The sequence below is a fragment of the Furipterus horrens genome, unplaced genomic scaffold, assembly GCF_987537825.1.
Source record: "Furipterus horrens unplaced genomic scaffold, mFurHor1.1.pri manual_scaffold_6, whole genome shotgun sequence".
NCBI lineage: Eukaryota > Metazoa > Chordata > Mammalia > Chiroptera > Furipteridae > Furipterus > Furipterus horrens.
The window spans coordinates 162,742,760-162,768,127 of NW_028327176.1; the positions used below are offsets into that span (position 1 = coordinate 162,742,760).

Below are 25,368 nucleotides of genomic sequence, written 5' to 3' on the forward strand. Positions count from 1 at the left end.
GAAAAACAGAGGGAGAGAAACATCAACATAAAAAAGAAATGTGAATCAGTTGCCTCTCAAACACGCCCCAACTGGGAACTGAACGTAGGCATGTGCCCTGACCAGAAGTTGAACCAGCGACCTTTTCTTTGAGGGACCATGCCCAACTGAGCCACATTGGTCAGGGCTATTTGTGCTGTCCTTGTACAACGTGCAAGCTGAATCGTCCTATGCAGCAACCTTATTCCTAATCATTCCTTTGTTCATTACACAATTGTTAAGTGTCTACCTACATTCAAAGCACTGTACCAGGCACTATGCGAAATTCAAAGACACCTGTTCTTTTTATCAAGGAACATAATTTCTAATTGGAAAAATATATACATAAATAATATATAATACAAATAAGTTCTATAAGGCAAGTATTGAAAACTGTTGTGAATTGACAAGATGAAGTACTTATTCCAGCTTGGTTAATTAAAACTTTATGAAGAAGGTAGCATTTGAAGAGTGGCTTGGGAGGTGGAATTTGTTTGTAAAGATGGAAACAATATTTCAGACAGAGGGAACAGCATGGATGAAAGCACAGGTGAAGGTATACTTCATGCATGGAAGTAGTGTATACTTACATTGAGCAAAGTAATGTACTGATTCTGAACCCTGCCTTGGGCTCCTGAGGGGCTATGAAGCTATTATTGCTGTCCCCCAAACCCCTGGAAAAGTGAAAAAGGAATAAAAAGTGTCTTGGACACATACATACAACTACTCTTAATGCGCAAATGCATTTGATTAAAACAAGATGCATTCATTCAAAAACATTACTGAATTCACTAATAGGACTGTGTGACGTGTTTTCTAATCGGCAAATCCCAAGGGTACAACTACTACAATGAGCTAGTTTAAGAAAAATTTCAATGTTAAAAAAAAGGTTCTGTTTTCAGATAGTCTGGTGGGTACTGAAATCTGAACTGTCATTATCAGTGGTTAGTTGTGTATGCTATTGGACAAGTCTTTCTGAGTATGTTTCTTCATCTCTCTGTAATGTCAATTATTTTAGGATTACATGCCACATTTTAAGTGTTCAGCAAACGCCAAGTATTATGGAATAAAAAGTTCAGGGCAAATTGGGGTCTACCTTGAATACCAAGCTAGGGAATCGGTAATTTTCCCTTGAATGCGACAGTTACTGAAGGTTTTTGTTTGAGCAACAGAACAGTCAAGGAGGAAAACTAGTCAGAAGGTTATTGTAATAGCCGAGGTGAGGCACAGACATTAGCAGTGGATTTCTGTGATATTTCAGACTATAAACCACAGGACTCCGCATTATTCTGCGTATTAGGAATGTGTGACGAAGGCCTCTATTTGGATCTAGTTGATGCCGTTAACAACAACAAAAAGGAAACATGTAAAGTTCAGTTTTGGACATTTTCATCCTAAGCACTTAAAATCACTGGGCTGAATATGCATGCAAAAACATCAAACATGAGCTACGTTGACGAGAAAGCTCTTAAAAATTCCGTTCATTCTCTTAAGACCTTTGTCTTCACGACATCGCAATCCATTCTTACATATCACAGGGCTCCGGAAATGAACGCCTACAGTACTCGAGAGGCCGCATTTGGCGGGGCGTTAGGGCGCGCGGTGATGTCACAACGCAGAGCGTGCTCCTGCGCCTCGGCGGACGTCTTGCATCATTACCAAGGAGACGCAGGGCCTGCAGCAACTCCTGCTTTTGCCGCCGGCTCCTCCTTGTGGTGCCCTGGTGCGTACTCGCGCGCCCCCTCGTGGCCGAAGGCTTCAAGGCCAGCCGCTGGCTTTGAGGCCCAGCACCATGTCGCCCTCCCTCTAGCGTCAGCCTAGATCGGCGCGTGCGCCCAACTCGGCTCCGCCCAGCGCCGAGCGAGGGGCGACGCCACCAGGTAAAACCGAGAAGGTGCAGGAGGAGGACTCGGTCTAGGCCCAGCGGTCCGGGAGAAACCGAGGCTCTGAGCCGCAGGGGGCGGGGGGTTGCAATGGCAGAGGAGCAGAAGCATTGTAGCGTGGAATCAGGTCCCTGCTACGAGGCAGCGGCGACTGCAGAATCCACGGTGTCTTCATCGAAGACCGCCGACGTCGCCCCAAAGCCATCGGAGCCCGAAGACTACAATAGCAAGTGCGTGTTCTGCCGGATTGCGGGACAGCAGGAGCCGGGCACCGAACTCCTGTATTGTGAGGTGGGTGGGGGCCCGATCGCCCCTGGTTGCTGCGGGAGCGAGGCCTGGGGTGTGGACCGGGGCGGGGGATCCTGTGTGAATGGCCCTGGAGGAGTCTGGGTGTCCTAGTGTTGATGACAGACTCGTGAGCGGAGGAAATGCAGTGATAAAGCCAAGCACTTTGGCCTGCCTCGGCCCGTACTAAGGTATTTGCTTTTAAGTTCTGCAAACCCTGATACTGATACGAGGCGAAAACTAGTAGAAAATTGCTAATAGTAACTGTGAAGTTTTTCTTTTCGCTTTTTCCCGTTAGATTGACTGAAGATAGGCTGGCGAGGGGCGGAGTAGGTCTGAGGTCAAGCTGTTACTCAATAGCTTCTGATTTCCACGGGAGGGTCCACGTCCTCGAAGTGTTATCGGTTACAATGTATGCACTTTTTAAGAGCACCAATCTTAAAACAGACACTTTTTCTGTCGGTTCTACTTGCCTTTAAAGAAACAGCCTTTTCAGGATCCAAAATAGAATCCAAAGATTGTTTTTTTCAGTTAATTATTCATTAATTTGTTAAAATTAAATTGAATTTCTTCTAAGCACTTAGTGTTGGAGATTCAGTAATTAGGTAAAGGATAGTCCCTGTCCAGATTTTACGATTTAAAGGGTGGAATGAGCACAGACAGGCGGCGCAATGCCTTGTGCTATGACGAGATGATTTAAGCACCTGCAGTACGCATTTTGCAAGCCGGTGGGAGACTCACCTAATCCTGTTTTGAAAGGTCAGGGAAGTTCTTTCCAGAGGAAATGAGAAATAAATAAATACGTAGCAGTTGACCAGGTGAGAAAATAACATTCTAGGTAGAGAGACCCTCCAGAAGTTCGTTTTGTGCCATAGAACTAACAGGAACTCAGTCTAATGGGAGTATTTGGAGTTTGAGGTGAACGATGAGGCTCGAGAGTTAAACAGGGGCCCGATTATTAAGGGTGTTGCAATTCATTTTCAGGAGTTTTATCTTTATCTGAAGCGTGAAGGGAAGCTCCACGATGTATAATAATATTGGGTTGCGGGGCAAGGGTTGCGGAGTTACCTAAAGGGGTTTGATCTCTGAAAGATTGTTCTGGCTCCGTTCCTTAGATTGGAGGAGACCAGTCTGGAGGCATGGAGACCTGTGAGGAGGCTCTCAAAGTGACCCAGCCTGATGAGGGCCTGAAATAAGAATGTGGGGGTGGGGATGAAGGAGGTGGCTCAATGTGAAGATATTTAGGAGGTAACAGGGGCAGAGCTTGTTGATGGATGCAAATGAGTGGTTCCAGGGGACTCTTGGCAATGCCTTGAGACACTTGTTTGTAACAACTGTGCAGTCAGGGAGGATTACTGGCACCTAATGGGTAGAGACCAAGGTTGCTAATATTATACAATGCACAGGACAGCCCCCGCAGCAAGCAACGAATTATCTAGCCCCCAAATGTCAATAGTGCCTTGGCTGAGAAACCCTGATTTCATGTAGGAGAACAAGGAAGAGAAAGGAGGTGGTCCAGGATGATTTCCAGATTTCTGGCTCCGGCCAGCTGGTAGTGCTGGTACGATGTCTTTCAGACTGGGATAGGGGAGCAGAGCAGGGCCCAGTGGAGTGGTGGGAATTGTCAGAGCGATGAGTTTAGTTTTGGAATTGTGGAGTTTGAGGTGAGTGTGAGGCATCTAAGCAGAGATGTCCAGTAAGTGGTTAGGTAGTCTGGCATTCTTGAGAGATCTGGATTTCTAGCCCCGATTATAGGAACTGCCAGTTTATAGGTGGAAATTGAAAAGAGGGTAATTGAGGAGATGACCTAGGAAGTGTATGCAGAGTAAGAAGTGAAGGGCGGCCTACAGGGAATCCTAAAGGACACTGACGTTATAAGGGAGAGGCAAAAGAAAAGGGGACGGAGAAGGAACAGTTGAAGAAATAGAAGGAAGAGTAGGAAAGCTCAGGAAAGGCAGTATGTCAAGAAGAAAGGAATGGGCAGCAATATTAGCCTTCCCTAATCCTCAGGTCTGGGTTAGGGGCCCCTCCTACTTGCTTGTGGAGAAGCCAAGTCAGATCAGAACTGGTTCTGTCCTCAGAATGATGGTCATTCACCTCTAGGAGCATAGTCGCTGTGCACTGGTGAGACAGAAGGCAGATTGTAGTCGATTGAGAAGAACCTGGCGATGGAAAATTGAAGAGACCAAATATAGACAACTTCTGAAGAAAGTCTGGCCATCTTGGGAAGGAGGGAAAGGGAGTGATAGCTACAGGAGGAAGTAGGGGTTGAGAGAAAGCGTTTTAAAGCATTGAAGACCTTGGCATGTTTCAATGCTAAAGGGAGGATGCCAACTGAGAGGTATAAAACGGATCAGGGGGTTAGAGCTTTGTCCCTGGGAAAGAGGAAAGGCCATTTACTCATCGCTCAGTATGCGAACGACTGCCTTCTCTGCACCAGGTACTGGTGGAGGGAGTGGAATACAGAGGTGAACAAACACGCAAAGTTCCCTGTCCTCATGGGGACAGGCAGTCAACAATAAGCAAAATATTAAGGAAAATACATAGTTTATTAGGTGGTGAAAAATAAAAAGAGAAAAGGGGGTGCAATTTTTAAGTTTTTGTAAGGAAAAGCAGAGATAGTAGCATTTGAGTGAAGGCTTGAAGGAGGTGAAGGAGCCAGTTACCTGGTTATTTAGAAGTAAAACATCTGAAGACTCTTCTCTGCAGGTCAGGAAAGAGGAGCAGGGAGACAGAGGATTGCCGTATAGGGATGAGAGTCAGCTGAGGGGGAGGACGTTGAGTTTGCTGTCTGCTCAGCTGTGGGATTTTTTGTATGCCTCCAGCAGCAGCCTCAGTCTAGTTGCGCTTAAGGTGGGCAATTGTGTTGGCCCAGGGTGGGCGTGGCCATCTGGGTGTTAGGGAAGTGCAGTGGGGCAAAGGTAAGAATGTTTGGCTAAGAGATCGGCAGAAGTGATAGACCGTGAAATCTATGTTGAGTAGGGGCAAGCTGTGGAGACTGAGCAGCTGACGGGGAGAAAGAATAAGTGCATCAGTTGTTTGCCTGCAAGACAGGCCTCTTGCCGAACTGATCTGTAGAGTCAGAAGGGACCCAGTCCTGCCTCTTTATTCACTCTTTATTTTACTAAATATAAAATTAGATTAGTGAGAAGTAAAGTGAGTTTTTTAACTTTGCAGAGTTGAATGTTTCTTCGATTCCTAGAAACTGCTCTTCAATTTTGTTTACTCTGGTACTAATGTTGAAGAAAACTAGTAGAAGAGCGATACTAGTAGTTGTGGAAAACTTCGTCTGAAAATAGCCATGGAGAGGGCGTGGGATTGTCCAGCTTCTGTCACAACTTTCCTCCTGACCAAACATTCTCAGAATAAACTATATGAAGAGTCTGGGGACATTTTTATAGAGAATATCAGACACGTTCAATACTTTTAACTAACTTATACCCTAAAGAGGGGGCACAGGATGAATCCATGCAATAGACCTTGTTATACAGAATATACTCGTACACATGCTTGTGAAATGGTGCTCCAGAAAGTTGTATATCTTTTTCAAATTTAAGATGATTCGTTATATAAGAACTCACTAGTTAAAAGTTAAAGGTAAATCTTTTAAGAAAGAGAATAAGTACCTAATATTTCATTTGTATGTTTTACATTATATAGATAATATATTCATTTTATGGCCCTTGGCTGGTTTGGCTCAGTGGATTGAGCGTCGGCCTGCGAGCTAAGTGTCGCTGGTTCGATCTTCCAGTCAGGGCACATCAGAGAAGGAAAACTCTGACTCCAAAAAACCTCCGCTGCCTTGCGGCATACCTCTTCAGGGGAAAGGCTAAGGGAGTAAACCCCGACAGAAAATCCGGAGCCGGAGTCCCTAAGGCGGTTTGACGTTGTAGTCAACACCGGCAACTCCTGTGGCGCACCTGAAGCCAAGCTGTATTGACTCCGTCTTTCCCTTGGATCCTTCAGCTGCGAAGAGAGGGGGGGTCTGCTGCATGGGCAACAGCAGACCCTCCATATCACCCTGCCCAGGCTCTGTAGCTTCAGCTTCACTGGAGAGGACACTCCAGCGTCATCGCAAGATGTCGATTCAACACGGGAGGAGACAGATATCGTGTCACTCCCGAGTCGGACTGCACAGCCATTCTCGGCGGTGCAGATAGACTCTTAAGAAGCTACACCATCGTCTCTCGAGACGGACGGCTGCCGCCGCCGACGATTCATTTTAAACATTTAGAGACTATTTAATTTATATAAAGTAAGGTAGAATACTTATAATAAAGTACAGAAGAGAAAATTTGACTTGGAGTAATTTGTGGTAGCAGCATCATGTGTGATTAGTCTGGGAAACCTTTGTGGCAAAAGCCAGAGAAGAGTTCTCATCCCATAAGCCTCTCTATGGTGCTGTTCTTGCTGTATACTGAAGAATTAAAACTAAGCAAAGGCTAGATTGTGCATTCTCAGTGAGGGAGATATCACTCCCAAAGGGGTGAAAATTGGTTCTTTGGGGGTAATATCTTGCTATTTTTATGTATAAGACAAAGGTATATGGAGAGTACATAAGCAGATACTGAGTATCTCTGTGGCATTAAAATATCATGGGTGGGATTAGGAGGAAAAAAGTCTTAAAAATGCCCTTACGAGGCAATAGTAAAAAAATGCCCAAGAAACACTGGGCTAGATGTTTATTTTCACTTTGCTTGAGACCATAATGTCTAGTATGTCTGTACTAGTTTAATTGGAATGTTTCTCCCCACTTTTTAAATCAAAATTGCCCTATACCTTAGATGGCGTGGTATTGAAGTGTTCTTTCAAATATTACTTCTTTTTATTTGCTTTAGACACCAGTCACGGTTCAGCTGAAGGAAAGAAAAAATATTCTACTTACTTTAAGCAGAAATTGATTTAATATAGACAATTAGTTGCTGAAGAAATCATTACAAGGGCTGAAGGAGCAGGTTCTAGAAAAGCCTCCGAGACTGACCCCCAGAACAGCGCTGTCTTCTCCACGGCAGCCAGGACGGTGGGAGTCAGGGGACTGACTGCCAGTGGAACTTGGACTCCAGGACGATTTCTCTGTATGTGTGGTTCAGAGATGAGGAAACAGTGTTACTGCTACTTTTGGGCGGTGTTTCCAGTGGGAGTACTATTGGCATTTTGGGACAGACTCTGTTGTGCAGGATTCTACCTATTCTACCTTTGTCAGGATGCTTCGCATTTCTGACGTCTGGGTGTTAAATGCCAGTAGCACCTGCAACCAAAAGAACACCTGTATATTTCTAGTCCCCTTTGAGAAAACACTGCTTCAGAGCTACACTGTTTCTGCTGGGTCCACACTGGTAGTCCATGCTGACCCCCCTAAAAAAGATGTCTTGCGCCTGTCTCTTCATGCCCATGAAGCTAGTGACTAGATGTTGGAAGGGGGCCGGGGGAGAAAGAAAGAAACTGTCTCTATAGTCTTGGAGCTGACCATGGTTGCCAGTTGGAACTAGCAGAAGCAGGTCAGCTTTTCAAAGTGCCTCACGTTCTAAGTACATCTAATTGGCAAGATCTGAATTCCTTCTGAGATTTTTAGCTTTTTTTAGTTTCTGTGGTACTGAAAGCACAGAAGTATTTGGAATGGAGGTTGAGTGCCAACCTACCCTGTTCACCACAGTTTCCGTGTTGTATTTAAGTGGATGCTTAGCCCAAATGGTTAGGTTCAGTGCTGATAATGAAGTCAAGGTAGACTAGTTGTTGGTCTAATCCATGCATTCTCAAGAAGGGTGAAATTGGTGTTCTTATCTGGGGCAGGTGCAGTAAAATGTTCTTTATTTTTTAAAGTATAGATATAATACCATACAGGACATATGCAAATATCCAGTATAGCTGTGATATTAAAATATCATGGGGGACAGCTAGGGAAAAATCACGCTTTAGTCAGAGATGATGAGTTAAGGTTGAAAAAGACTGTTCTAATCAAACAATGGCCATAGTTCTAACTTTAAGAAGGTGTTTTGCAAGGACAGGCTGAAAGATGATGAAGAAGCCATCTGTCTTACTGGAAAAGTATCTAAAAGCCCAGTGACACACCATTTGCTTTTAAGGAGTAGAGGAGGGTGTGCTGGTAGCTTCATCTTTCTGTTTAAGCAACTGTCATTTATTCAAATTTTGCAGGCTTAATATGTGCTGTTCACTTGGAGTTCAAAGATGAATATGACACGTCCCACACTTGAAAAGCTTGCCTATGATTTGAATTGAAAGCAGAAAATAAAAAATTCTCTTTTAGTGGACATCATTAGGGATGGATAGTCAAAACTTTATATTTCAAAGTCACGTGAAATAATCTTTTCTTTGTGTGGTTGTGTTACCAACATGACATACAGTTAGGCTTATTCGCTTCTTTTTGTTTTTAATTTTTATGGGCTACATTGTTTTTCTTTTTAAGTCCAGAAGTGCATGTTAAATGTCGACTTCTTAAGGTCAGAATTGTAAAGCAAAGTGGATTTGGAAAAACCTAGCATCCATTCTCTTGTCATTTCTACCCTGTTCCTCTTCCCATAAGAAACTTTTAAAACATATTTTTTATTTTTTCTTCCATTGTAAGTAAATATGTATGTGTGTTTTTATATCTGTATTCTTCCCTCTTACACAAAAGATACCACTTTCCTGCTCCTTACCTTTTATTTTCAATTTAGGAGTATACTCCAGAAATGATTTCATAAGTATATGATGATATTACTCATTCCTTTTTATAGCTACATGTCACTCCATTGTGTGGATTTACCATAATTTAGTCAGTCAGTTTCCTAGTTGAATTATGGATGGATGTAATGGACTGGACACATAACTTAAAACCATATACTGGTGTGTGTTTGAGCATTTTGAAGGCTTTTTAATGCTGTAAAGTGACAAGTAACATAAGAAAAAGTATTTGTATGTAGTTTCTGTAAAAACATTTAAAATGTAACCCCTGGATATGTAGATTCCACATGATGTTTTTGTTATAATCGAGGAAACATGCTGCTTTGGAAAGAAATTATATGTAAAAAAGTATCAATTTTGCTATGACTCTGAAGTCAAACCTGTAAGAGTACATATTAGAGCGAAAAAACCTTAGGGTAGAGATGGAGAAATACATAGTGAAATAAAAAATGACTCTGGGATTGTTGTCAGTTAAGTTTTAATGAACTTCATTTATAATTGTTTTCCTGAAATTGACTTTATGTAAGTCTTTTTATTCTCTGGAATACACAAGCATCTCATGGAGGAAGCTAAAGCTTGTCTGTACTACTTAATGCATAATCACAAAATTGCCCATTGGGGCTTAGTTGTAACATAACTACCATTTTCCTTTCAGACTGAGATATGATGTTTAAGACATATCATAACAGCATTAGGTTTTTTTTTTAATTCACTAACAAATGATTTTTTTTTTTCTTTTAGAATGAAGACCTAGTTTGCTTCAAAGATATCAAACCAGCAGCACCTCACCATTATCTTGTGGTGCCAAAAAAGCACATTGGAAACTGCAGAGATCTAAAGAAAGAGCAAGTAGAACTCGGTAAGATGACGGCAGTATTCTTCTTGGTTCTGTCATCATAATTGGCATCAGTGACGGCAGTGACTATGAAAAAGAAAATGTCTGGCCAGGTATTATGAAAAGGAGCATTCTGCCTTTTTGAAACTTTCATTATGAAAAATTTTAAATATATGCAGAATTAAAGAAAATAGTATAATCTCCATGTATTCATCACTCAGCCTCAATATTTATTAACTCATGGCCAACCTTTTTTCATCTGTTAATCTTCTCCCACAGTACATGTGAAGCAAATCCCAGATATCATGTTATTTTTGCGTGCTGTTGAGTTGGTTCCGACTCTTGGTGACCCTATGAATGATGATGTCCACAGAGTTCTGTCCTCAACAACCCTGCTCGGCCCCTTGTGGACTCACCTAAAGCTTCTTTCATGGAGTCGGTCCAGCGCATAATTTATCTTTCTCTTTTCCTGCTGCCATCTTGTTTCCCCCAGCATTTTTGTCTTTTGCAAAGAAATTTGCCTTCTCATGATTTATTTAATCTTTAAAATCTCCAAAATATAATGCCTTTTTATGTTTTTTAAATTATGGCTTTTGTTGACTTTAAAAATGAAAGGTGCTGTGAATAATTATATACAAATATGTTATGATATAACATATGAGCTCATATTGCCTGATCGTCGTCGTCGGCAGCCGTCCGTCTCGAGAGACGATGGTGTAGCTTCTTAAGAGTCTATCTGCACCGCCGAAAATGGTTGTGCAGTCCGACTCGGGAGTGACACGGTATCTGTCTCCTCCCGTGTTGAATCGACATCTTGCGATGACGCTGGAGTGTCCTCTCCAGTGAAGCTGAAGCTACAGAGCCTGGGCAGGGTGATATGGAGGGTCTGCTGTTGCCCATGCAGCAGACCCCCCCTCTCTTCGCAGCTGAAGGGTCCAAGGGAAAGACGGAGTCAATACAGCTTGGCTTCAGGTGCGCCACAGGAGTTGCCGGTGTTGACTACAACGTCAAACTGCCTTAGGGACTCCGGCTCCGGATTTTCTGTCGGGGTTTACTCCCTTAGCCTTTCCCCTGAAGAGGTATGCCGCAAGGCAGCGGAGGTTTTTTGGAATCAGAGTTTTCCTTCTCTGATATTGCCTGATAGTGAGACCATATTGGTACCTGCCTTGTAGTTTCCTGTGCAGATGAAACTTTAGTTTAATTATGAGATTTTGGTGATGAACTTGTAGCCTCTGAAAAGGAGATGCTGAATTTTGTCTCTTACAGGATTATCCTATGTTTTTCTATTCATGATTTCTGTGACTTGTCAGTTATCATTTACTAAGATATTTTTAAGTTCACTTCCAATCTGCTTTGATAGCCTTTGTCACCAGGGTATGGGATTAATTTGGTCAGTACTTTTAGGCAGTGGACAAGATACATAGGTTTGGACCAGATGTTTTGAAGGTGAATGGTAAATCTCTTTGATGGAAAATTTTGATGTGCAGTTCACTAATATTTGGACTACTGAATTAGCAGTTTTTAAAGTTTTTTCTAGATAATGCAAGTTCCTTAGTCACCTGAGTTCTGTCAGTACATTTCACACTCATTCCAATAGATGGAGGCCAGTATACATGCAATATTTAATATTTAGTCCTGGTAGTAGCCACCACCACAGCCTTAAGTACTGATACACTTTTGTATTTCCTTTTATACTGTTTTTCTTGAATTTTTGAGTATTTCTATTTTTTATTAAAAGTTTTTATAACTGTTATGAATAAAATTTAATAATTTTGAAGCAGCATGGTAGGTATTTGAGATTTTATTATTTTTATGCTGTTCTTTCTGATTTTGTGTACATTTGAATCTTTCCATAATAAAAAATTTTAAGTTCTTGAACTTAATATTTTATATAGTCTATAAAGTTAGAAAAATAATAAGCATATGGAAGAGCTTAATAACACTATCAAGCACTGTGACTGTAATTGACACTTATAGAACTTCACCTAACTATAGAATACACATTTTGTTAAGAGCACATGTTCACCAAGATAGACCCTGTTTGGGGCAATAAAATGTCTAAGTACATTTCAGATCATTAAAATCTTATAAAATATCTTCTCTAATGGCAATGTAATAGAAAAATAATAAAATCTTTATTAACACTATTTTAAAATTAACACACTTTTGAATAATTTTTAAATAAAAAGGTCAAAAAGTCAGATTTTATTATTTTTATGCTGTTCTTTCTGATTTTGTGTACATTTGAATCTTTCCATAATAAAAAATTTTAAGTTCTTGAACTTAATATTTTATATAGTCTATAAAGTTAGAAAAATAATAAGCATATGGAAGAGCTTAATAACACTATCAAGCACTGTGACTGTAATTGACACTTATAGAACTTCACCTAACTATAGAATACACATTTTGTTAAGAGCACATGTTCACCAAGATAGACCCTGTTTGGGGCAATAAAATGTCTAAGTACATTTCAGATCATTAAAATCTTATAAAATATCTTCTCTAATGGCAATGTAATAGAAAAATAATAAAATCTTTATTAACACTATTTTAAAATTAACACACTTTTGAATAATTTTTAAATAAAAAGGTCAAAAAGTCAAAGTTTTGAATTGATTGGGAACAAAAATACAACATATCAAAATTCACGGAATGCAGCTAAAGCAGTGCCTGGAGGGAAATTTATAGCTTTAAATGCTTATATTAGAAAAGGAGATTTAATATGAATGACTTAAGTTTTCACTTTAGGATGCTAGAAAGAGTCAAGCAAATCACACCCAAGTAAGCATAAAAAGGGAAATAACAGAATAGATATCAATGAAAGAGAAAAGCGACAATAGGTTTTGTTCTGTGTACTTTGGATCTGATTTAAGTGAATACATAATTATGATTGTCATTTTTTATCAATAAATTGATTCTTTTTTATCATTATAAAATGTCCCTGTTTATCTTTGGAAATACTTCTTGAATCTATTTTGTATGGTATTAATTTACCTATTCCATCCTTATTACTTATTGTTTCCACTAATCTTTTCCTCTCCTTTTAGCCAAACTGAATATTTATATTTAAAGACTTGAAGATAGCAATATAGTTGGGTCTTTACTTTTTTAAAAATGTAGTGTGAAAATACCTATCTTTTAATTGGAGTGTTTAGTTCATAAGCATTTAATGTAACTTTTGACATAGTTGGATTTAGGTCTGCCATCTTGCCATTTCTTTTCTCTTTGTCCCATTTGTTTTTTGTTGCCCTGTTTTTTCTTTCCTGCCTTCTTGTAGTTGATCAAATCTTTTTTTTTTAGCATTTCACTTTATCTCTTGCCTCTTTAGGTATTCCTCTTCACATTTTTTTAAGTGGTTTCTCTAGAGAGATTGAAATACATATCCTGTAATTATCACAGCCTATTTGAGTTAACATTGTATCACTTCATGTAAAATGTGAGAAACTTTGCAACATTTTATTGTTGTTGCCATATGTATTTCATCTACATATTTTATAACCATATAATACTTAAAATTATTGCTTGAAACAGTCATATAAAATAGCCTTTTATATTTATCCACCTTTTGGTGATCTCTGGAATATCTTAAAACAGTATACGTACATGCTGGCTTGAAGTAATTTGAGCTCATTTTTGACATGGAAGTCTAGCAGACTTCTGGCTCAAGCCTGATTTAGAGAAGTAAACATTAGCAAAAAATTTATAAGCCTTTTTATAACAACTATCCTCTGTAAATTCTCTCTCTTTTGCCCCTTTTAAACAGTTACTTATAGCCTTCAGAAACAAAAGGTCTCAAGTTAGTCATTGTGATTTGAAGATGTCAGGTTACCAAAATTTTTCCAGTGGGGAGGCATATTCCCATCGGAAGGCCCTAGAGCACGGGGACAATAGAGGTGCTAAGGCAGAGAGAGTTTGGAAGTCAAAACAACTCCACAAAAAGCTAGTCAAGGCCAGGCTGACATGAAGGGATTACATAATCCCTAATTTCACTTCAAGACAAATTCAGTGTTTTCCTGTTTTCGTAATTCAGGCAGTTGTTAATTATTTGGTCTCCATATGATTAGAATTAGATATCAGTAGGATCAGGTGTCCTAAATAGTCACTTGATAATACCCTTCAACAACTGTTCAAAGTCAGCCCATATGTGATATTTTGTGATAGGTTGAACCTTCATTTCTATTGTTGATAAGCGATCTTCTCAGTAACCTAGAGTGTTGAATGTGTCTTTAAAGATTTATCCATTTGATACAATAAAATGTCTTAAATACATTTCAGATAATTAAAATCTTATAAAACATTTCTCTAATGACATTGGAAGTTTAGATTAATAATGCTTCCATGAACTTAATGTCTCATGGTGTAATGTGGTTTCTTTCCTGTTTTATAGTTGAGAACATGGTTACTGTTGGAAAAACCATTCTTGAAAAGAATAATTTTACTGACTTCAAAAATGTGAGGTATGTATACTTCCTTATAGAAACCAATATTCACAGCTGGTTTTTCTGAAATATTATTTCCTCATGGAAACAGAAAGCAGAGGTGGCAGAGTTCATAATTTAAATTCAGTTTTCCTGAAAGTGAGTTCATCAGTACTGTAAATTTAATTAAAAATGTCCTTCCTCTCATGTTTCAGCATCTTCTAATAATCACCTTATAGTTTGGATAGTATATTCAAGCAGTGGATAGGTAGTTACAAGTCCACTTTTCTTTGTTCAATAGGTGCTGCATTTCTATAAAATTGTGTGTAAGTCGAATTTCCTTAGAAAATATTTTATTTTATGTGATTTAAAAATACTTACTTCATTTCATACTTGTAGCATGAAATTAACTTGGATTTGTTGCCTGCTGAACTGAACTCCGGCATTTGTCAAAGTTTGAGCAAAAGCACAAAATGTTCAATTTGGCATCTTTTTTTCTTTTTTCTTTGTAAAACATTTCTGACATTTTCTTGTGTGACCAAAGCAGTACTACGGCAGGTATAGTGGAGATTACATCTTACACCTCTGAACTGGAATTCAGAGAGACCTGAATTCTAATGCTGTCCATGCTACTTGATGTGTACTGTGCTTGTACTAGCTGTTTTACTTTTTAGACAGGTCTTAACTTCTCTAAGATGGTACCTGCTCTGCCTCCTTATAGGCTCAGATGAGACAATGTGTGAAAATCCTCTGAAAACTGTCAAATACTGCCCAAGAGTGATAATGACAAGGAATAGATGGTGCTTGGTATTCTTTGGCCAAAAGCAGCACATTCCCTCCCCCGCCGCAGGAATGCTTGCTTGTTGTAAGAATGGACCCTGGACTAGGCGTCAACTGCCCTGAGTGTAAATCCTGACTCTGCCACTCCCTGACACTGAGACTTTAGGAAGTCTCTTTAGCGTTTTGGATTTTGGCTTCCCCATATTTAAAATGAAAGGATTGAGTGAACCCCTGGAGTTTCTTCCCGCTTTTAGATTACTTGAGTCCATATTACATGACTCGTATTTCACACAGGGGAAACTTAGTCTGCTTTCCTAGGTAGTGGTGAAAGCTTTTCAATATGTGTGCATACCTGACTTGCATTGTCAGTCCTACGTTGATACAGCACAGCACTTCTCCTGTGCCTTTTTCCACTTAGAATAAGTGGACTTGCAAAACTGTAAATTGATTTTTAATAGGTTAAATCATATTAAAATATTTTTTTACTAGTCAAAGGAGTTCTCTTGATTTATAAAGCAAATGAGTATTAATAATTATAACCTTTAATTATTAAACAAGACACTCAAGTGATGATACCATTTTTAATGATATAATTAATTTTACTATTGAAATATTGGTTGTAAGGAAATGATTCACTGCTCTTATAAAGGATAGAGCACGCCATCTACTGGCTATGTCCTGGAATAATGGAACCGTACTTGAGTGTCCTGTATTTTTTTTTTTTTTTTAAAGATTCATTGCAGAGACATATCTTAGGAGAATTAAAGCTTAATATGATAAAGACAAAAGCGATAGGGTGGAATGCCAACTCAAAATTTATGAAAGTTACACTAAGGCATGACATGCTGTTAAGGCCTTCCTTGATGAAGATTTTATGTTACTGTGCACTTAAATAGGAAAAGAAGAACTGTGTGAATAATCTGAAGCATATAAAGAAAAACAGTAAAAGAAATGTTTGAGTGGAAATCTACCTTAGGTAACCGATTTGAAATCTCTTTAATATTTATGTGTTTTAACATGAAAAAATAGTTTTAAACTATTGTAGAACTTATGTGTCAATTATCTGTTACCTTTCTGTTTTAGAATGGGTTTCCATGTGCCACCATTCTGTTCCATTTCCCACCTGCATCTTCACGTTCTGGCACCAGTTGATCAATTTGGCTTCTTTTCAAAATTGATTTATAGAGCGAATTCCTATTGGTTTGTCACAGTAAGTATTATTGGTACACTAGCAGAGTACAAAAATATTTAAAATATTTGTCCTTTTGCTTGTAGTTTTGCTTTTCTTGGCAACAGCTTTCATAGGCTTGATCATCTGTTTTAACACACTGCTTGCACATACCCAAAATAATATTTTTAATTTGGGGGATTTTCCAGATCATCAGATCTCTAGGAAGAGAAGCTATGGCTAAGTCTCTCCGTTGGCTATATTATTATAGTCATAGTATAATATGTAATAAATTCAAAAGCATCTGATTCCTAAAACTTAATATTTCAAACTTATTCCTCTCTTCAACTTGTTTAGATGATTTTATTTAATTAGAAATACATTTAAGAAATTTTTTTATGTGTGTATTTGAAATAAAATAGTGGAAGATTCTGTAGGACAGTTGGTTTAGTCTCTAAAACATCAGTGATAAAAAGGATTTTTTTCTTATTTGTATTTCTAATTTTCTACATGAGTCATGCTTTTAAAATAAAAATTAAAAGTACATATTTGTAAAATAGTCATGGGGATGTAAAGTACAGTACTTAAAGTAAAGAATATAGTCAATAATATTATAATAACTACGTATGGTGTCAGAAGGGTACTAGACTTAGTGGGGTGAACACTTCCTAAGGTATGTAAATGTCTAATCATTATGTTGAACACTTGAAACTAATATAGTATTATATGCCCACTGTATTTGAAAAGTGAATTTAAAAAAAAAAAGGAAGGGAATTCTGACCCACACTATATATAACACGGATGAACCTCGAGGGCGTTATGCTCAGGGAAGTAAACCAAATAGTATATGATTCCACTTATATGGGGTAACTTAGAGTAGTCAGACTTGTCGAGGCAGAAAGTAGACTGGTGTTTGCCGGGAGTCAGGCCCTATGAGGGTGGGGGAGGGGTATAGGATGGGGACTTACTGTAGAGTGGATGCAGAGTTTTTGTTTTGGAAGATGAAAAGGGTTTTGGAGATGGATGGTAGTGATAGTTGCAGAGCATTTTGAATAAACGTAATACCAATGACCTGTGTATTTAAAAAACGATTTAGATGTTAAATTTTATGTGTATTTTACCATAATAAAAAATTTAAGAACAAAACAAAATATTCATTTTTGTAATGTTTTAAACTTAACTTTCTAGTTGGAAAAAATGAACGAAGTTATAAGATCTGTTAATGGTTCATCCTGGGAATCTGAACTCATCTTAAATCTGTCAGTATACAATATATTATGGGACTTTGGAAAAAATCGAGATAAAGATATTAAAGTTTATTTCAAAATTTCTTATATAATGTTCTGGATCTAGAAGATGATTGAGAAAAGCATCTGAAATGATACAGCTAGAAGACTTTACTTTTAATTTTTTAAAATAGACCTTATTTGTTACAGCAGTTTTAAGTTCACAGCAAAATTGAATGGAAAGTACAGACCTCCCATATACCCGTATCCCCACAGACTCACAGTCTATTGACATCCTACACACTAGTGATACATTTATTATAATCCATGAAACTACATTGAAAAATCATTAAGTTTCATTCTTGGTGGTGTACATTCTATGGGTTTGGACAATGTATAATGACATGTGTCCACCATTATAGTATATAGAATAGTTTCACTGTCTAAAAATCCTCTGTGCTCTGCTTATTCATCTGTCCCTCCCCCTTAATTCCTTGTAACCACTGATCTTTTTAATGTATCCACAGTTTTGCCTCTTCCAGAATGTCATATGGGTGGAATTGTGCAGTTATGTACCCTTTTCAGATTGGCTTTTTTCATTTAGTAATGTGCATTTAAAGTTCTTCCATGTCTAGTTTACATTTAAAAACTTTAGTATTGTATTTATTTTCCTTTTCTTATTGAAACTTTTTAATGACTATGCAATATGGGGAAAATATGCCTATTTATATACAATGTAGAATACTATAGTTTATAAAACCATTATATTTAGTTTTTCCTAAGATATTTTTAAGAACAGAATATGTATTATCCAGCTTGTCTGCTGTTGTTTATCATAATAGGTATGCCAGTAGAATTATTTCGCTCCAGCTATGATACCTGAAATAAAAAATACATTGTATTTTTAAAATTACAGGTTGATTATTTGATTGAAAAACTAAGAACATGAAAATAACAACAATGGAAGATTTTCTTAATCTTGGCTCAACATAAACTAATATTTCAGTTCTTTTTAAATCATACTACAATGGTAAGGTTTGTTGGGTTTTAGGAGATGCTGTAACTGGGTAGCTTTAAATCTTTTCAGAATGTCTGTTTCCTGAGATCTGTGATACAGTTATGTGAGTACTTTGTCACTGACTTCTTTAATGGTTACTTGTCTCAAGTTTAAGATACTATAGATAAAATCCATTAAAACAAATTCTGTTAATCAGGAAGGACTCTGTTAATTTATTTTTCAAATATTTTCATTTCTCACTATAGTCAGTTACAATGATGATATATTATAAAGAATAAACCGGTATAGAAAGTACTTTGTTGCAGTCTTTATTACTATAAAAGAGAAAAAGAAATTGACTATCTCTTGACAGTGCCATAATTTTTTTGCACATAAAATTTCAAAAGAGTACTATATTACACAGTGATTTTTTATTTTGATAGAAAGAATTTTTATATATGTCACTTTTTACTCAGATTTCAGATGCTGCTTTTCACTTCTCGAAGCCTAGTATCTGTGTAATAAATTAGTCCTGAAATCTATATAATATATGTAATAATTTCTAACAATGACTTTGCAATAACAATCAATTTGGCTATCTAAGGGAATTCACTATAATTGAAATTTATCTGTAAGAACATATGTGGGGAAGAAACATGAAATGGTTATATTAATTATTAAAACTGGCAGAAACTGTTGCTTTATGGCTTGTTTACTGTATCAAAGGAAAATCAGAATTAAAAATGATTATATCTAGCTTTTATCATGAAAACATCCTGGTTTGAAAGTAGAGATAGACAGTCTTGGATGAGAAAATTTATTTTAATAAGTTAATTTTATTGATATATCATTTCATGGGGCATATTTCTTTAGGAATTGTCTTTTGTTGCTAATCTTGACTAATATTACTATGTGATCAAGAGTAAGTACTGAGAGTTAATCCTATGTGCATGAATGTAACTGAATGTGAGAATTAAAGTATTGATGTTAGAAATCAACTAAGATGACTAGTTTTATTTCTTATTTTTTATATGATATTAAATATAGTTTTAAGTAATGAAATACTAATTAACGGTGTTTAGATATAACACCTGGAATCAATGTTGTTCAGTTCATTGTTTCATTTATTCATTCAGCAAATATTTGCTGAGCACTTAATGTGTACCAGCCATTGCCAGGATCAGGAAATATAAAGTGAGACAAAGGACTATCTTCAATTGCTAACACGAGGATCAGATGAAACCACTGATTACAATTGAGTGTGTTAAGTGTTGTAATGTCTACAGAGGAGCCTATGGAAAAGAAACACTGTGAGAGCAGGTGGCAGTAGAGTTTAGTATTTAAGACTCACTATTAGACAAGTAGACAGTAGAACTTTAGATAGACCCAAATACAGTCTCCTTGTGTTCTGCTTCCATTATTATTTACTTTATAATTGATGTGAATGTCCAAATTCCATTTTATTCACTGGAGATGGAGAGAGGGAATTGGGAGTAGCTATATGGACTGTCAAAATTAGATTTACAAGCTAAATCTTAATTGCTTTGTTAAGTAGCTTGCTGAGCACCTACATAGATTAGCAGTTACAAGTTTATATAAAACAGTTCAAATATAACCAGATATGGAAAAGGAATATTCAACATGTGCTCCATGTTGTACTATGTGAACTTGCAATGATATAATTGACAATATTATAATAACATGTACTTAAGGAATTTTCAATACCTTATGAATCTTTTAAAAAAAGTGATTAGCCTGTTGATTTAATCTATATAGGTTTATAATCTCTCACAGTATGTTTTTCTTCTTTGTTGGAAAACCATGGAACTCCACACTTTTAGTGGCAGTTTTACTTGTAAAGATTAATAATCAAATTATTAAATTTGATTAAAATTTGATTAAAATTAAAATTCACACAGACTTTTTAGTAGTTTACTGAATTTGGTAACTTAACTATAACATTATCTCAACACAAAGCTAATTTAAAACCTGTCTTTAAGCTCTGGCCAGGTGGCTCAGTTGGTTCCAACATTGTCCCATGCACCAAAAGGGTTGTGGGTTTGATTCCCAGTCCGGGTACATACCTGGGTTGCGGGTTCAACCCCTAGTGGGGACGTGTACAGAAGGCAACCAATTGATGTCTCTCTCACATCAATGTTTCACTCCCTGACACCCCCACCACCTCCTTCCTCTATAAAATCAATAGACATATCCTTGGGTGAGGATTAAAAAACAACAAAACACCTGTCATAAAAACACTTAAAGTAGTATCAAAAGTGTTATTTATGCATGTTGTCACTTTTTGTTTGTAATTGAAGAATTGTAAAATTATTAATGAGCTATTTCAAACTGTACTTAGCTAAAAAAGAAAGCTAAATAAATGTGGAAAAAATACTGTGTCACATTTTGCCTATCTGAACTTTTTGTTTGTTTTTAAAGACTTTATTTTTTAGGGCAGTTTTAGGTTCACAGCAAAATTGAGAGGAAGATACAGAGATTTCCCATGTATGCCCTACCCCTATACATGCATAGCCTCTCCCGTTGTTAACATTCCCCACCAGAGTGGTACACCTACCTTGACACATAATTACCCAAAGTCCATAGTTTATTTTAGGGCTCACTGTTGGTGTTAGACAAATGTATAATGACATATATCTATCATTATAGTATCATACAAAGTATTTTCACTGCTCTAAAAATCCTCCATGCTCTGCCTATTCACCCCTTCCCTTCCAGCCTCTGGCAACCACTGATCTTTTTTATTGTCTGCATAGTTTTACCTTTTCCAGAATGTCATATAGTTGGAATCATACAATGTGTAGCCTTTTAAGATGGGCTTCTTTTACTTAGTAATACGCATTTAAGGTTCCTTCATGTCTTTTTGTAGTTTGATAGCTCATCTCTTTTTAGTGCTGAATATTATTACATTGTCAGGACATAGCACAGTTTATACAACCATCTACTGAAGGCTGTCTTGGCTGCTTTCACATTTTGACAATTATGAATAAAATTGCTATAAACACCTGGTCCTGGCCAGGTGGCTCAGCTGGTTAGAGCATTGTCCCAATAAGCCGAGGTTGCTGGCTTGACCCTGGTCAGGGCATATACAGGAATCAACCAATGAATAAATAAGTCGGGCAACAAATTGATCTCTCTCTCTCTCTCTCTCTCAAATCAATTAAAATAAAAACACCTTTATGCAGGTTTTTGTGTGGACATAAGTTTTCAACTCCTTTGGGTAAATACCAAGGAGCGCAACTGCTGGATCATATGGTAAGTTTATATTTAGTTTTGTAAAAATCTGCCACACTGTCTTCAAAAGTGGCTGTACCATTTTCCATCCCCACCAGCAGTGAAACAAAATTTCTGCTCCACATCCTTGCAAAAATTTGATGTTGTCAAGTGTTCGGGATTTTGGCCATTCTAATAGATATGTAGCTGTCTCTCATTATTTTAATTTGCACTTCCCTGATGACATATGATATGGAGCATCTTCTCATATGCTTCTGTATATGTTCTTTGGGGAGGCATTTGTTAAGGTTGTTGACCCATTTTTTAACAGAGTTGCTTGTTTTCTTATTGTTGAGTTTTAAGAGTTCTTTGCATACGTTGGATAACAGTCCATTATCAGATGTGTCTTTTGCAAATATTTTCCAGCAGATTGTAGCTTGTCTTCTCCTTCTCTTGACATTTTAAAGAGCAGTAGTTTTTAATTTTAAGAAAGTTCAGCTTATCAGTTATTTCTTTCCTGGGTGGTCCCTTTGGTGTTGAATCTAAAAAGTCATTGCTGTACTCAAGGTCATCTAGTTTTCTCCTTTTATCTTCTAGGAATTTTATAGTTTTGTATATTACATTTAGGTCTGATCCATTTTTAGTTAATTTTTGTAAAGCTTGTAAGGTTTGTATCGAGCTTCAGTTTTTTAAAAATGTGAATGTCCAATTGTTCCAGCACTATTTGTTGTAAAGACTTCTTATTCCATTGTATTGCTTTTGCTTCTTTGTCAAAGATCAGTTGACTGTATTTATATGGGCCTACTTCGGGGCTCTCTGTTCTGTTCCATTGGTCTGTTTCACCAATACCACTGTCTTGATTACTGTAAGCTTTATAGAAAGTCTTGAAGTCAGGCAGTGTCAGTCTTGTAACCTGTTCTTCTCCTTCAGTGTTGTGTTGGCGGTTCTGGGTCATTTGCCTTTCCATATAAACTTTAAAATCAATTTGTTGATATGTACAAAATAATTTGCTGGGATTTTTGTTGGGATTGAATTCAGTGTCTAGATCAAGTTGGGAATAACTGACATCCTCACTATTGTTTTCCTATTTGTGAACATGAAATATCTCACCATTTATTTAGATCTTTGATTTTTGTTTATCAGTGTTTTTAGTTTTCCTGGTGTAGATATTACACATTGTTTTGTTAGATTTATACCTAAGTATTTCATTTGGGGGTCTTCTAATTAATGGTACTGTGTTTTTTATTTGTTTTTTGTTTTGTATGTTTTATTGATTATGCTGTTACAGTTGTCCCAATTTCTTTTCCCTTTGCTCCCCTCCACCCAACAACGCCCCTCCCTCCAGCAGCCCCCCACCCCCGCCACCTTAGTCCATGTCCATGGGTCATACATATAAGCTCTTTTCAACATCCCTGTCTATTCTGCACCCTCCTAGTATGTTTCATAATCCCTGCACCATTTCCCTCCCTTTTTCCCCTTCCCCCTCTCAGCTGCCCTCCACGCACATGCTCCCCATACCTGTGATTCTGTTCCTGCTCTGGTGTCTGCTTAGTTTGCCTTTGTTGCCATTCCCTTGCTTCTGTTGATAGTTGTGCTACTGCTTCCATTTTAATGTTCATAGTTTTGATCTTTTTCTTAAATAAGTCCCTTTAACATTTCATATAATAATGGCTTGGTGATTATGAACTCCAGCTTTGCTTTGTCTGGGAAGCACTTTCTCTGCCCTTCCATTCTGAATAATAGCTTTGCTGGATAATCTTGGTTGTAGGTCCTTGCTTTTCATCACTGAGTATTTCATGCCAGTCCCTTCTTGCCTGCAAAGTTTCTCTTGAGAAATCAGCTGACAGTCTTATAGGTACCCCTTTGTAGGTAATTCGCCTCTTCTCTCATGCTGCTTTTAAGATTCTCTTTATCATTAACCTTTGGTATTTTGATTATGATATGTCTTCATGTGGTCCTCCCTGGGTCTAGCTTGTTTGGGACTCCGTGCTTCCTGGACCCAATGTCCATTTCCTTCCCCAAATTAGGGTTGTTTTCCTTCATTATTTTTTAACAATTTTTCAATTTTTTGCTCTCCCTCTTCACCTTCTGGCAACCTATTATTCGGATGTTGGCACGTTTAAAGCTATCACGGAGGTTTCTAAGCCTCTCCTCATTTTTTCAATTCTTGTTTCCTCTTTCTGTACTGGTTGACTGTTTATTTCTCCCTTATGTTCCAATTTGTTGATTGAACTCTAGTTTCCTTTCCTTCACCACTAGTTCCATGTGGATTTTTCTTCATTTCACTCAGGATAGCCTTCATTTTTTCCCCCTTCCTGTTTAATTTTTTTTTTTCTGTCAAGTCTGTGAACATCTTTATCACCAGTGCCTTAAACTGCATCTGTTAAGTTTGCTATCTCCCCATCGGTTAGTTCTGTCACTGGTACCTTGATCACCCTCCCCCCCATTTTGGGCTGTACTTCTCTGTCTCCTCATTTTGACAGCTTTTTGTGTTTGCCTCTGTGATTTAGGTAGGGCCGTTGCACCTGTTACATCATAGGGCGCCGAGCCTTAGGTATTTGTTAGTGTTGGCAACCCATTTCACTGTGTTTTGGTGCTGTATGTGGGGGAGGGGTCTGAGAGGGAACAGTGTCCGTTGCCGCTGCTTTTCCAGGCACTTCTCCCCCTTCCCCAAGCTACCTTCTTTTCGAGGCTGATAGTTTCTTCCTCTGTCCCAACCCCCACTGGCTTTCACAGTCAGAAGCAATGTGGCTTTATTTTCCCCAGCACTGGAACCGGAAGCTACGTGGTCTGGTCTGGGGCTGAGATCCGTCTGGTTTGGGGCTTGGATCACTTTTCGTATTTAAGCTGTATGACTGTTTTTCACCACAACTACAGTCGCTGTACTGCTAGCCACACCCACCCACCGCGATCCCGCCAGCAATGCTGCCTCTAGCCTTGGAGTCAGCCATGCTGCCACCAAGCACTGTCCCTGCAGCCACCACTCTGCTCCTCTTTCTTTCTGTCTGGGCTCTGCCCTTCCTACCTTTCTGGCTGATTATTTCTTATTTCTTTGCTGAACTTCCCTGTAGTTTCAATTTTCTGTTTATTTTTAGTTTTAAAGTGGTTGTAAATTCTTTCTTAGTTGTGAGGAGACATAGTGTGTACAATACTTATGCCTCCATCTTGGCCAGAAGTTGATACTGTGTTTTTAATTTTAAATTCCACTTGTTTATTGTTGGCATATAGGAAAACAGTTGACTTGCATATTAACTTTGTATTCTGCAACCTTGCTATAATCCCTTATTAGTTTTAGTAGATTTTTAAATTGATTCCTCCGGATTTTTTTCATAATGATTATGTCATCAGTGAACAAAGACAATTTTATGTCTTTCTTCCCAATCTGTATACCTTTTATTGTCTTACTGCATTAGCTAAACCTTCCAGTATTGTGTTGAAAAGGAGTGGTGAGAGGTGACATCCTTGCTTAGTATCTGATCTTAGTGGAGAAGCTTTGAATTTCTATGGTGTTAGCTGTAGGTTTGTTGTAGAAATTCCTTATCAATGTGGAGGAAGTTCCTATCTAGTTCTAGCTTACTGAGAATTTTTAACGTGTGTTAGATTTTGTCAACTGCTTTTTCTGCATCTATTGATATGATCATATGACTTTTCTTTTTCAGCCTCTTCTGATGGATTACATTAATTGAGTTTTGAATGTTGAACCAGCCTTTTATATATGTGCGATAAATCTCATTTGGTCATCGGGACTTTTTTTTTTTTTAATAGTCCTAAAAACAGAGGTTCAAATGAAAGATGTTTAATTAATTGGTTGATCCTAATGTATGAAAGGTTTACTGTCAGAGA

General features: G+C 37.8%; 1 protein-coding gene across 1 annotated transcript; it reads left to right on the top strand.

The window, feature by feature from the left end:
• Nucleotides 1–1,685: 1,685 nt before the first annotated feature.
• HINT3 (histidine triad nucleotide binding protein 3) lies at nucleotides 1,686–18,574 on the top strand. Its single transcript, XM_090280638.1, has 5 exons — nucleotides 1,686–2,192; nucleotides 9,609–9,726; nucleotides 14,093–14,162; nucleotides 15,987–16,113; nucleotides 18,214–18,574. Exons 1-5 carry the CDS (start codon nucleotides 1,992–1,994, stop codon nucleotides 18,244–18,246), a joined length of 549 nt encoding a protein of 182 aa, XP_090136764.1. The 5' UTR covers nucleotides 1,686–1,991; the 3' UTR covers nucleotides 18,247–18,574.
• The last annotated feature ends 6,794 nt before the right edge of the window (nucleotides 18,575–25,368 follow it).